Raw genomic sequence first — 15,287 nt, forward strand, 5'->3', positions numbered from 1 at the left:
AACTACTTTTGCCTTGATAGCTACCAATCACTCTCCCACTGTGGTCCATAGTTCCATCAAGATGTTGCTTCACCTATCACTGATCCATTCCTTCCCTTGGACCTCCCACATTGCTGATGTGGATGAACTTGTGATCAGGTCAGATTTTCTACATCATTGCAACCTTTCACCAGACCTGCAAGCTGCTGCACTCCGCCACACATAAGTTATAAGGCCAGTTTCTTTAACACTTCCAAAGTTAGGTGCACCAAGGAGATTGGTTCAGCATCTATTGGCTTTGGGCATCCACTGCCCACTATGATAGCAACTGGTCTTCACCCATTCACCTTGTTCCTAAAATGGACAGCACCTTACACATGTGCGGAGGCTACAGGCCCTTAATGCCCGAACCATTATCAATAACTACTCCATTCGTCATATACAGGATTTCACGCAATTACTTCATGGTTCTAATTTTTTCTCTGTTTTAGATTGTTCCTAGGCATTCCATCAAATCCCTAGGCATACACTGAATATTCCTAATACACCCATCATCACACTCTTTGGTCTATCTTAATACTGTTACATGCCTTATGGATTAAAAAATGCTATGCAGATGTAGCAGTGGTTCATTGATTCCATTTTGCTCCCTCTGCCATTTGCTTAAGTGTACTTAGATGATATACTGATCTTTTCCTACACTACTGAAGAGCATCAAGTTCACCTTGATGGGGTCTGTTCAGCCCTGACTGCCAATAGCGACATGATCAACTATGATTAATCTCAACTGTGTTCCACATCAGTGACCTTCCTGTGGCATCTCTGGTGCAGAGTGCCCTATCTTTGACTCTTATTTCTTTGGACTGCTTTGTTCTAGCTTATTCTTGGTGTAAAACTTGTTCTTCCACCATGGTTGTTCATTTTGTCTCAGTGATTAATAAATCCATATTTGATACTTATAACCAACCAACAACACGTGATAACTACACTTATATGCTTGAAATTTATCCATACAGTTTTCTTGTTACTGACAACTAGACAGTTATCTTACAGCCATTCTTCTGCCACTTCTGCTGTTTTGTCGATTTTCTGCTGCATCTCATAATCATTATTCCCTTTTATAATGAAGCTGGTATCATCAGCAAATCATATGGTATCAGCTGTTGAATACTGTTGCGGTAGGTCATTAACAAAAATGAAGAATGACAATGGTCCCACTGCTGAGCCTGGGGCACCCCATAATTAACTCATTTATATTGATAATGGTACATATTTCCATGCTGAGAAATTTGTATTGTTTGTTTTCTATCAGTTAAATATGAGATGAACCACTCATAAGAAATACCAAGGACACCATAATTACACAGTTTTAAGAGCAGTAGATTATGATTTGTATGATCAAATTCTTTGTAAAGGTCTAAAAACAACCCACAGATCAGTTCCTTGTACTCAATTGATTTGCAGACAAGTTTTGGGAAACTGAAGTGAGCCATTTGTGTAGATTTGCCTTTTCTGAAACCATTCTGTGCATTTACAAGAATTTTATTTTTGTTTAGGAAGTCTAGCAATCTGTCTTACAGTATTATTTCAATTATTTTTGAAAATACAGATAATAATGGTAGTGGTCTAAAATTTTTAATGTCAAACTTGTCACCACTTTTATAAACTGGTATTATCATTGTTTATATAAGTTTACTTGGAAACACACCATTTTCAAAGGAGTCATTGATTATGTCCACAAGTTGAGAGACAACATTATTGGTACTGTTGATGTTGTTGTGGTCTTCAGTCCAGAGGCTGGTTTGATTCAGCTCTCCATGCTACTCTATCCTGTGCAAGCTTATTCATCTCCCAGTACCTACCGCAACCTACATCCTTCTGAATCTGCTTAGTGTTTCATCTCTTGGTCTCCCTCTACGATTTTTATCCCCTACACTACCCTCCAATACTAAGTTGGTGATCCCTTGATGCCTCAGAATATGCCCTACCAACTGATCCCTTCTTCTAGTCAAGTTGCACCATAAATTTCTCTTCTCTCCAATTCTATTCAATACCTCCTCATTAGTTATGTGATCTACCCATCTATTCTTTAGCATTCTTCTATAGCACCACATCTTCTTGTCTAAACTCTTTATTGTCCACATTTCACTTCCATACAAGGCAACACTACATACAAATACTTCCAGAAACGACTTCCTAGCACTTAAATCTATACTTGATGTTAACAAATTTCTCTTCTTCAGAAATGCTTTCCTTGCCATTGCCAATCTACATTTTATATAGTCTCTACTTCGACCATCATCAGTTATTTTGCTCCCCAAATAGCAAAACTCTTTTACTACTTTAAGTGTCTCATTTCCTAATATAATTCCCGCAGCATCACCCGATTTAATTTGACTACAGTCCATTATCCTCATTTTGCTTTTGTTGATGTTCATCTTATATCCTCCTTTCAAGACACTATCCATTCCGTTCAACTGCTCTTCCAAGTCCTTTGCTGTCTCTGACAGAATTACAATGTCATCGGCAAACCTCAAAGTTTATATTTCTTCTCCATGGATTTTAATTCTTACTCCAAATTTTTCTTTTGTTTCCTTCACTGCATGCTCAATATACAGATTGAATAACATCGGGGATACGCTACAACCCTGTCTTGCTCCCTTCCCAACCACTGCTTGCCTTCCATGCCCCTCGACTCTTATAACTGCCATCTGGTTTCTGTACAAATTGTAAATAGCCTTTCGCTCCATGTATTTTACCCCTGCCACCTTCAGAATTTGAAATAAGAGTATTCCAGTCAACATTTTCAAAAGCTTTCTCTAGGTCTACAAAGTTTACAAATGCTGGAAATGTAGGTTTGCCTTTCATTAATCTATCTCCTAACATAAGTCGTACAGTCAGTATTGCCTCACGAGTTCCAACATTCCTACGAAATCAAAACTGATCTTACCTGAGTTTTGCTTCTACCAGTTTTTCCATTTGTCTATAAAGAATTCGTGTTAGTATTTTGCAGCTGTAACTTATTAAACTGATAGTTCGGTAATTTTCACATCTGTCAACACCTGCTTTCTTTGGGATTGGAATTATTATATTCTTCTTGAAGTCTGAGGGTATTTTGCCTGTTTCACACATCTTGCTCACCAGATGGTAGAGTTTTGTCAGGACTGGCTCTCCCAAGGCCGTCAGTAGTTTCAATGAAATGTTGTCTACTCCTGGGGCCTTGTTTCAACTTAGGTATTTCAGTGCTCTGTCAAACTCTTCACAAAATATCATATCTCCCATTTCATCTTCATCTACATCCTCTTCAATTCCATAATATTGTCCTCAAGTACATCACCCTTGTAATAGGCTCCCTATATACTCCTTACACCTTTCTGCTTTCCATTCTTTGTTTATTACTGGGTTTCCATCAGAGTTCTTGCACTTCCTGTGAGGAAAAGCCACTGGCTGAATCTGAAAAGTCTAAGAGAGTGTAGTTTCAGCTCTCTGAGACTGCAGATGTGTGTGCAAGTTGCTTTTGCGTGAGTGTGTGTGCGTGTGTGTATGTGTGTCTACTGTTGACAAAGGCCTTAATGGCTGAAAGCTAAGAGCATGTGAATCTTTTTATTGTGCCTATCACGACTCAGCATCTCCGCTATATGGTGAGTAGCAACTTTGCTTCCCTGGTATTGAACAGATAGCTCAGTCAGAAGAGAACTCTCTGTATAAAGGCAGGGACCCAGCTTCAGATAACAAAGGCAGGCAACCTGTTGTGAGTTCCAGTATACAAGAGTCAGGTTTCTAAATACAAAAAGTAACTGTTGCTATTGAGATGTAGCAGTACCATCATTTGAAAATTGTCATTTGTTATTACTAAAACAATGGGAGCTCATAAATTGGTGAAGTAGTCTGCAGTCAGTGGGGGTTTAAGGAAACAGTGTTGTCAAAGAAATGAAAATATCATGTAAGGCTTTCATTGGATATATCTGTTTTCAATTGTAACATTTTATTCAAGCAACTACTCCCTGAAGTGCTTCACTGAAGCTTTGGAAATCATTCACCTCCAGAAAAGAATGTTTACGGTTGATTTGTAGAATTTTGTAAATGTTGTGCTTTGATCAGTGATGAATCTGTGAATGTCAAGTAAAATCACTTGTTCCTCAAAATATAAATGCTGCATTCAGCATGACTGAAAATTGTTGGCAAGGGACAGGGAAGTTCTGCAATTCTGCTGTGAAAAAGATCTGTACCTAATGGATTCTGAGCAATCTGACTGAAACACAAAAACAGACTTGCAGAAGATGGTGTAAGGAAATGATCACTTTGACACCTCTTGCCCTACAAACTCAAACACACATGACATGTCATGACTACTGATTTAGAGGACCAAACCGCAAGTAATGCCTATGGTGTACAAGAATTTGTAAAGGAAAGAAGAAGGAGGAGGAGGAGTTAATAAATTACTATTCAGTGCCTTTCTTGTGCTACTGTAACTTCAGTTTCAAGGTGGATAATTTTGTTTGAGGCTCCATTTTTCACTACAATGCCTACATATACCTTAAAACATTAATCTTACTTTTTCAATTTATCCAAGTTGACAAACCATGTGGCAGCATCTTGGTAATTGAAATCTTCTCCCATTGAGACCAGTACGTGTTCAGTTTGGAGATGAGATGCATAATTCTCAATGTAGGCTGTAAAATCTGCAATCTGTGAATAATGAAATACTATTAATTTTATTTGCATGATGTAAACTTAATAGTACAGTACTACAATTGACCAAAAGAAATTCCAACACATTGAGAAAAATTTTATGGTTGTTCTGATACTTAAAATACTTTTGGGCTAACACAATGCTGTAGAGTATCACTAGCCCTCCCATTCTTTCAGAATCCACAATGCTCTTTCATTCATCTAACAACTTGAATGGGAAACATAAGTTCATAGAAGTTACTGTCAAGCCGTAAAAAAATAGTAATCCTATGAATCCATATTTTATCACCAAATATGCAATGTAAATGCTGTCACTGAAGAATGTTGTAGAATAATAAAAGAATTATGCCTTCACATCCAGTATCTTTCTATTACAACTAGGAAGCCTCCTTCATTTCTTAAATCACCTTTAAGAGATAAATTATTTTATGGATCCCTTCATTTGTGAGAAGAGCAACATGCTAACTAGAGAGATGTATGATGCAGTCTTTCACTGACAAAGCAGTTCGATATGTGACTTTGTAGTGAGGACTTGTGCATACTCGTATGTATTGCTTCATGTTAAATAATGTGTGTTTTGTACTCCATACCTATTCTCTATCAAATGTCACTGTTACACATTGGAGTTCCACAATTGGTAACCCTTACTATTGTATGCTAATCATTCCTGTGAGTGTGCCCTTCCTGTACTCATTGTGCCATGAACCACGTGAAACATGACACTGTTCCACGTTCTTTGGTAATAAAAATGCAGACAGTGTACCTTGCACTTCATGAGTGATAAAAAGTAACAGTGACACTCCACATACTGATGTTTTGCTGAAAAATGTGACTGCACAACAATGGCGTACATCAGATGATAACTTTACTAACTTTGATGCAGCACCCACCTGTGATATGAATTCTGCAGCCTCACATGAACATTCGCACCAGTTCAATCTGATTAATCTTTTGACCACATCATATGTTCATTTGCACAGACTGGACTCGTGCTTACCCATCAACCATCATAATCCACCTGGGCCATATGATACTTTGTTTGGTCTGTGTTTCATGCAGTCAGCTGAATTACCAGGTGCCACATTGGCTATGCATCATGGTTCACCACACACACATCCTGACTGCACAGAATTGTTATTGCCACACCATTCATGAGAGCAAGATGCAGCCTCACACCTCAAGTTTGCATCATTCTGAACTGATAAGCCTCTGCTTTGGTCTGCCATCATTGTAAGCATTTTTGCTATGAACACTATCATCACTGACCATAAGAAAATGCTATCATCGCTGACAGTATTAAATATGTCGCCTTACTCAGCCACATGGGCAGCTAAGTAGACATAATTAAAAACATCATTCTCACATCCTCTACCAGTGGCAAGTCCCAGACACTGAAAATGACACTCCTATGGCACTTGTCACACACCTCCAAGGAGCAGCTGCACCATGTGATTTATAAGGAACAACTGTGGTGGCATCTCTATATAAAGGTTGACCAATAGCCCATGTGTGACGAGGCCTTAAAAAGGCTTTGGAGCGTTAAAGTCTCTATACAAGTTCAAATGGCAAATGTAATAAGTGACAGTAAACCGATGGATGCCCATCTTAGCCTAAACCTTCTCACTCTACCTGATGCTGACATCACTGCAGGCAGCACTGTCAATAATGGCCCAACTGCTGACATGTCATACTGTCACTGCTGTCAACCTCCATTGTTCCAGAAGCCGCATCTGCCCAGTCACTATTCTGTGGTAACACACGTACATTGGAAGTGCTGTGCACAACTGCTGACAGCCCCATCAACACCCAGACTTGGCACACAGTCTGAAAGAGGCACTCTAGGCCATGTCCAATGATTAAGCCACTTCAGTCATCATGAGAATATCTCATGTTCCTCAATACATGCTTCCCTAAATAACAAATATATATCCTTGACTGGAATAGTGGCCCTCACATTCTTATTCATACCAGTTCTCAGGATAACACTTCACTGTCTTCACCTTCCCTACCTATGTCAGTATCACCACAAATCCATGTGAAGGCTGCCAATGACACTGTCATTACTGTTCACAGTTCTCAATCCCGCACACTCGACTTGGTATTCTCGTTTGTCATTCACTTGGACATTCATCATTGATGATGTGAGTGAAATGGTTCTCAGTGCAAATTTCCATTGGGTCTTCCACAGTGTTCCCTCACTGCACATGGGAGAGTTAGCACACTCACCCTCTAGATGTTGTGTCAAGAGAATATGCAATTTTGACACCTTGACTGTGTGTCATGAGGGCACTAACCAATGACCAGATCATGCAATCAATCATCTTCAACTCTGCAGTTCCTGTGACACTGCACTGGTTACATGGAATCCAACAGCCCTACACGGACACTCATGTGGCCCATACTCACCGCCAAAATGACAACAACATGCTTTGCCATGGAATGCATGTAGCCAAAGACAAACTCTCTGAGAAACACTGCCTCCTCCACCGCCTGTGTTCCTCACCTCCAGTCACTATCCACAGATCTGCACTAGCCACAAGCCAGCACAAGTCACTCTACACAGTTGCTGCACCCATGGAGGTACTACAGGTTAGTGACAAGCCAGCCAGTTGCACAAAGCCCTCTATCTCTCACTGCCACTCCCCTCATGGCTTGTTTGTTCTTTCTGCACTGAAGCAGCGCAATCCCTGGGTCCCTGGTGAGTGACGCCCATGCAGACTGCCCCCAAATCATCCCCATGTGGCAAAGACTGCAATGATCAAACTTTTTCAGATGGACATTGCACATCCTTTGGACAGTTTCTAGGTATCGGTGATTCTCCTCATCCCCAAAAAAGACAGTTTAGTCAGGTTCAGTCAAACTGTTTATTTATTTATTTATTTACTCTCCTAGTTCTGCAGGACCAAGTTGAGGAGAAAATCTCCAAGGTCATGGAATGTGTCAGAACATGATATTACAACATAAAGTAACAAAAGATAAAATAAAATGTTTATGAACCCAAAAAAAGTCAAGTCATAAATGTTGTGGAGATTGGTAGCTGATGGAACACCACTTTAAGAGGGGTAGGAAGTATCTCGCATAAGATCTCCCTCATTTAAGGGCACAAAGCCCTGGTGAAAGATGTGTTTCATGTTTCAGTTATTGCAGTATGGGGTGATACTATGTGATGAAGGTGACACTTCTTTGAGGCTGGTTCTTGGGGGTGGTGGGAGGATTGAGGGTGTGAGGGGAAATGGCACAAGGGATGTGTTTGTGGACTAGGTCTGGGATTTGGTGCCTGTCTGTGAAGGCCTTGATGAGACCCACAGCATACTGAGCAAGGGAGTTTTTGTCACTGCAGATACACTGTCCTTGGGTAGCCAGGCTATATGACATTCTAGTCCACCCCAGTGCAACTCCCAATCCCAGCCTCTTGCCACAAGGATCATATCCCTGTGGAAGACCTGGCTGCAAAACTTGCCAATCCACACTGATAGCACATCTTATTCCATTCCTGTCACAAATTTGTATATCCTGTCAGGGGCAAAGCGACTTGTGAAAGCAGCAATGTCACTTATCGGCTCTGGTGCAATAATTGCACAGCTTTTCATATTGGTGTGACTACTGACGAGCTGTCCACCAGGATGAATGGCCACCATCAAACTGAATCCAAGAGCAAAGTAGACCACCCTGTGGCACAGGATGCACCTCAACATAACACACTTACTTTCAATGGTTGCTTCGCTACCCCAGCCATCTGGATCATTCCCTCCCCCAACAGCTTTTCCAAACTGTGCAGTGGGAGTATTCCTTACAACAATTTATCTACTCCTGCAGTTATCCCATCCTCAACCTACAGTAACATAATGTCCCCACACCACTCCTCCTCATTCTCTTCTCCCAGTCTGTTTGTTTGCAGCCCTCTGCTAATACACCTGCCCATCTTTATCTGCTCCTCTCCTTTTTTTTCCCCCACCTCCTTGCCCCACAACCTGCAGACACTGTGCCTGTTGGCAGTCCAGTCCCTGCCCATTTCACCATCTCTCTCCCCACACAAACACAACTATCCTTTCCCCTTCCCCACCCCCTCCAGATTGCTGCTTGTATCCCACATGATAACTGCATTCCCATCCTAGATGCTTGAGTTGGCAGTCGTATGTGAGTGAAGTGTGCTTCCTTGCCTCTGTGTGTGTGTGTGTGTGTGTGTGTGTGTGTGTGTGTGTGTGTGTGTGTGTGTGTGTGTGTGTCTTTAACTGCCATAGGCTGTGGGCAAAGGCTTTATATGAGTGTCTTTTAATTGTGCCTGTCTGCAACTTGACATGTATTCTTTATGGTAAGCAGCAATCCATCTTTTTCTACATTGCTGATATTCCAACTTGGAGTTTCTATTGTTTCATTATTTTAAGAAGCTTGAGGTAGCCAAGACAGCATTACTTCAAAGACCATGCAAATCACTTGAGCAGCAAATTCAACAGGCTCTTTTCTCAGAATAGTGAATGGTCAGGTGTCCTCACAGTTTTGGTGCTGCCTACAATCTTTAGTGGACCACTTACTGATGCTTAACAACTCACTGTTGGCCATATGGACAAGTACCTCTAATATGTAATAAAGGACTCTCATAAGAGGTCAAGTTATGGTTAGCTCACCGTGTTTTCACATTGCAATAAGGACACTCTCACAACCGAGCAGCTGCCAGCAGCACACATACTCAAGCAGTTCTTTTGTATGTCAATTTGGTAGGTGGTTAATGAGCTGAACCAAATGCACCCAATTTTTTACAAAATGCTGCTTGTCCAGTGGTGGCAGCCATCTAGGCCTACCATTCAGCAAACAGTGACCAAAAGGAACTGAGCGTTCTGAAGATGCCCGACACTGCTACCGTGCGTCAATGCCTCATAGCAAACTGAGATACACTATGCTCAGCTGACAACAGCAAACCACTTGCCATCACTCAGCTCTCATGGTATGAACAGCAGCCAACAGATCATGTGATGTTGCTGGTTCCATGTATGTCCATGATTGTTTGTGTGCCACCACATGCACGTGTTTTCCTATTTGTGAGTGCCCAAACGCCACTCATGATCATCACTTGGCATCAGACAATATGACATTATCGAAGCATGCCAAAAATCCAGTTAGATGAATCGAAGCAGTTTGTTTCCACCATCTAACACCTGCAACTGCTGCCTATATGTATGTAACTGTAATAGTGATCAGCAGTTTTTGGTCAACTCAGGTTCTGAAATCGGCACAACCTTGATTAACACTACTCTTCCTTATGCTGTGGATAGCTATCCTGAACTGAAAGTGGTGAACGGGTAATTTACAACCATGTGTGGATCTACCTTACGCAACAATTTTTTCAGCAATGGCTAATCTTTCACATGACGATTCATGTAAGCAGATGAGAAGGAACCCCTGTCAGGGCCCTGTCTCTGCCACTTCCATTTGTGCCCAGATTTTTTAGATGGAGTGCTCTTCTGCAGAACACTGGGTGTTAGTGTTCAGGGTGTGATCAGGAAACCTGCAACACAAGCTGCTCCACAACACACAGATACACTGAAAACGTCAATGCACAAGCTTCAGCAGTTACGCTCATCACTCAAGAATCAGCTCACAGAAATTAATAAACTGTACAGTGACATCAGAAAGAAACATCTCTTGTTGCAAGAAGAATATTTCTCATTACAGGAGACACAGTGTTCAGTGACACAACCAGCTGATGGAGGCTAACTGTCAGCTTTCTTCATTACAACCTTCCTCTATCACCATTGTTGAGCATGTAGCATCACAGGATTTCAACCTCTTGGGCGTCTGGTGTAATGTGGAGGACCAACAAATAAGAGTATGGAACTTCATCAGCAATTTTGGGGAGGACAATGACTACAGATACATCAACAACTTGGCGATGCAGGCCTTACAAGCTCTGAACACAGTGGGCAATAAAGGTGACGAGAGCACACATTGCTTCTGTACAAAAGCTGTGCAAACCGTTCAGAACTGGGTCAACCAGCTGGAATCACAAATGACTTCAACTACTCACAATATTATCTGCCAATATATTATATGCATTTTAAACAGTGCATGGGCTTCACCACTCATTTGGGGGAAAAAAATGATGTGGAGACTGTAGGGTCCACAATGCTCTGACCATTCCCAGTCAGAACCCAGTACCAAATATCCAACACTTTTCAGATTCATTATCAGGCACTTTGGGCATCACATTATAGATCCCCAGAAAGCTTACTACCAAATACATGTGACAATTGAAGACATTCCTAAAACTGCTTATCATTACCACCTTTGGGTTATTTGGGTTCTTATACACAGTGTTCAGGTAGAAAAATGCAACACAAACATAGCAGAGAGTCATCGGTTCTGATCTATGCAAGCTCTCATTTTGTTTTCCTTGCCTGAATGATGCACTCATTTTCTTTTCTTTTTTATCAAAAAACATGAAGAATACCTCCAGCAGGTTTTTCACACCCTGGATTGATTAGAAGTTGTATTGAAACCAAGAAATGTCAGTTACAACAATGGACTGTAACATTTTTGAGTCATTCCATATCATCAGGAGGGGATCAGAAAGGCCAGAATTTAATTCATCTGACATTTCAACCTACATCTTACAAGAACCATGCAGATTGTTAAGCATGATTAACTTGTACTGGAATCATAATCCATAAGCAGCTGAAAGCCAGATGCCTCCAGCCAATGCCCTAAGGAGTAACAACAATAAGGAGAAACAGCCAGTACTATGACTGGAGGAAATGTTATGGGCTTTTGAAGTGAGCAAATGATCCTTATGGGATGCTATGACCTTAGCTGATCCCTCACCTATGGCCCATCTGTGTATCAATGGTGATGCTAGTGATATTGCCATAATCACTGTTTTACAACAAATAGTGGATGGTATCTAATCTAACAGTCTCTATGATTTTTTCCTATAAATTAAAAGGATCCCAACCATTGTAATCAGCATATGATAATGAATCACTACCTCTATAAGAAGCAATGAAACACTTTAAAGAAGACATCAACTTTCACTGACAGCCACCCACTGGTTCATGGTATCTGTAACCCAAGTTGGGATGTGTCCCCACACTGCTTCAGGAATCTGGATTTTATTGCTCAATTTTAAACCAACATTTAGCACATGAACAGATGGAATAATATGGTGGTGGATTACATGTCCTGCATTTGTGCCTTTTACTAATACATTTTGATGAGTTGACTGTGGCACAAGAGGAAGTTACAACACATTTGGAAACCCTACTTTCACGTTTCCTTATGGTGTGACATATTACAAGGCAGGCTATGTCCCTTAGTCCTGATCATTTCAGGAAAAAATTTTTGATAGCTTGCACAAACCTTTGCACTCAGCGATTCATCCCACCACAAGACTCATTACAGGGTGTTTGGCCTGGTCAGGGCTTAAGGCAGATTGTACGAAGTGTCACACATCTGCCTTCCTTGCCAGAGCAGCAAACTGGAATGCCATACATTTCCATAAGAAGGAACTTTTAAAGTACCTAAAGGCCATTTCCAACACGTGCATTTTAGTCAGACCATTACCAGAATCCAACAGCTTCAATTACATTCAGTCAGCCATTGACCATATGACACAGTGGATTGAGGTTGTCCCCTTACAATATATGATGGCAGAGTCTATGAGATCTATGGGATGAGCATTCATAAACACACTGATATCTCATTTTGGATCCATGTTACCCACAACAACTGACTAGGGATGGCAACATGAATCACTCCTTTTTGCGGAATTGTATGTGTTTTATGGACTGCCATGCTTTCATATAATCATCTATCATCCTCAAAGCAACAGGCTAGTTGAAAGGTGGCACCATACCCAGAAAGCCACAATGGACCAATATGTTGCCAGCGGTCCTGTTGGGTATAGGGACTGTACACAAGGATGATCTGAAATTCTCACTTGCAGAAGTATTTTATGGTGACTGTTTCACACTGTGGCAGACTTCCTTTTAACTTCTTTGTCTGTGACAACTTTATATTTACTGTCATTGGCGTGCACAGTCAAACGAAACATAGCTCACATCTGCATGCCACTGCCTCAAGCCTAAAGTGTACAGCAAGTTTTTTTACCCAGGACACTACGATATTTCTCGCACATAATGCTACGAGATGATGCAGTTTGGGCTCACTCCAACAACCATATTCTGCCCCAACAGAGTCCTTCAATGGGTGAAACCAGACATTTTCCATGTTAATGAAATTCAACCATTCAATGGTATCAGTAAAGTGCCTCAAATCTGTTTGGGTGCTGGCATAACAGAGGGATGATAATCTTCCTTCATGACCAATGGATCTTTCAATTGCTTCCAACTCCACTGTTGTGGAACCTCATGCAGGTAAAACTACTTCAATGGCAGAGTTCAATGTCTGTTCTTTTGTTACAAGCATCACTGACAACAACTCACCCCACTCCCTCTAAATCACATCTCTTCATCCTATAACATTTCTCCATGATTGTCTATCAGACTAGGATTCCTCTCCTGCTCTCCCAGGGGTACTCTGAACTGAAGGGGATGGGGCTGTGTTGCAGCATCAATCAACAAAATCGACATCAACCACCAAGTTGATAGGAAACACAATGAGCAAGTGTGTCTCATTATATAAATGATTGTTTTCCTGTTCTCGTTATTCCCCTGTGTCATGTATTACGGCCTCCCGTGTTTTCTTATTACTGTGTGAGTATTCATATCAATAAGATGTGTAATTATTGGCATCATTATCTGAATATCATTCAAAATACTCACCACTGAAGATTTCCTGCAAAGACTTGAGTAAAGTAAATAATTATATTACTGTATAGTGTTAAATTCTGATACTTACTCGTGAATCAACATTATAATCTGGGCTATTAATATCATCAATAATTGGTTCATCTTCACAATTAATGTCAAAACAAAAACCAGATGGAGGAGCATATGTTCCATTGAATGCTACTGTAAAGAGGCGAGATGCTGTACCTAGAACATGTAACATCCTATGTCAAACTTAATATTTTAACAATGATGTAAATAAAATAGAAAGAAACTTCCACATGGGAAAAATATATTAAAAACAAAGATTCCAAGACTTACCAAGCGGGAAAGTGCCGGTAGATAGGCACAATGAATAAAACACACAAACACACACACAGAATTTCGAGCTTTCGCAACCGGCGGCTGCTTCGTCAGGAAAGAGGGAAGGGAAGGGAAAGATGAAAGGATGTGGGTTTTAGGGAGAGGGTAAGGAGTCATTCCAATCCCAGGAGTGGAAAGACTTACCTTACCCTAAGGTAAGGTAAGGTTCCCTTCCCTTTTTCTTTACGAAGCAGCCGCCGGTTGCGAAAGCTCGAAATTCTGTGTGTGTGTTTGTGTGTTTTATTCATTGTGCCTATCTACCGGCACTTTCCAACTTGGTAAGTCTTGGAATCTTTGTTTTTAATATATTAATATTTTAAAAAAATATTGAAAAGACTGAATTCCCTACCAGAGACAATCTAAAAATGTAACTTTTACTATGTTCAGTATGTCCTAGAAGATGCACATTATTGGGTCATTATCATTTAAAGAAATAAAATTGTAGTTTTACATACAACTATGATACAGTAAACTGCAAAAGCTTCAGCACAGAAAAAAATGGGGAGGGCAAAAAGATGCCATTTCATTTCTTGATGGAGAAATACATCCATGATAGAGGCAGGTGAATATTCACATTTTGCACAACTCTGAAACCTGGAATGGTCTCAATCACACAATTCTTTATTAAGCTTTATGGTTTACAATATTTCATCATCAGATTTAACTCACACTTTGTTAAAAGGTTCATGAAATTGAGCACACAACTGAATATAATATGGATCTCATCTCGCATAGGTATAGGCACTGTCAAATATCCCTGTAAGAGATGAGATCTATGTGATCACTTTCATCAGTGTTTTACTAAATTTTGATTTAAATCTTCTGTCTGGTGATAAAATATTGAAAAGTGTAATGCTTACTAATGGATTGTACAATCAAGTCCTTCATATATTATAAATTGTGCCATGTGAACAGTATGTCAAATACTACACAGAAGGTATCATACATAATTGTAAAAGAGAAGTAACAGCCAGAAAAAATTACATATATGATTGCTGCAGCAAAGGGAAAGAAATGTGTGAATGATACCTGCAAAAACCATCTTAATGTACACAATGGAAATTAGAGAAACCAAATCGATTACAGGTACATGGTTTGTGAGTCTTACTTTCAACACTCTACAATGGCATCTGTTTCTCTCTCTCTTTCTCTCTCATTCTGCCTCCCCTTCACATTTGATTAATAGGTAATGTGTGTGAAGAAGATTAGTATAATCTCCTCTAAACATCTTTATCCAACTTGCATGTAGAGCCAGTAGGATTTCCCCATATTTGTCACTGAAAACTGACTTCTTCCTTTTTAAAAACAATCATCTGTGAGAATACAGGCATAGTTTTTTGTTACAGTACATCCCCGTTTTCCAAAATACAGGGAGGGGGACAAAGCCTTTTTGAATGACATTTTTTTTTCAGTTAAGCCATGAACATCTAATATGTACTACAGTATATTGTATTACAAACATTTTTGAAAGTT

At 40.2% G+C, this 15,287-nt stretch overlaps 1 protein-coding gene across 3 annotated transcripts in view; it reads right to left on the minus strand.

The window, feature by feature from the left end:
- The window catches only part of LOC126284807 (lysosomal alpha-mannosidase-like), a 261,589-nt gene that overhangs the window by 78,665 nt on the left and 167,637 nt on the right, over positions 1-15,287 (minus strand). For all 3 annotated transcript variants that reach the window (XM_049983989.1, XM_049983999.1, XM_049984008.1), the window contains 2 exons: positions 13,522-13,658; positions 4,535-4,668 (listed from right to left, as the gene is read on the minus strand). In XM_049983989.1, coding sequence (XP_049839946.1) covers positions 4,535-4,668; positions 13,522-13,658 — 271 coding nt within the window. The remainder of the gene's footprint in view (positions 1-4,534; positions 4,669-13,521; positions 13,659-15,287) is intronic.

This window comes from Schistocerca gregaria, chromosome 1, assembly GCF_023897955.1.
Source record: "Schistocerca gregaria isolate iqSchGreg1 chromosome 1, iqSchGreg1.2, whole genome shotgun sequence".
In the NCBI taxonomy this organism is placed as follows: Eukaryota; Metazoa; Arthropoda; class Insecta; order Orthoptera; family Acrididae; genus Schistocerca; species Schistocerca gregaria.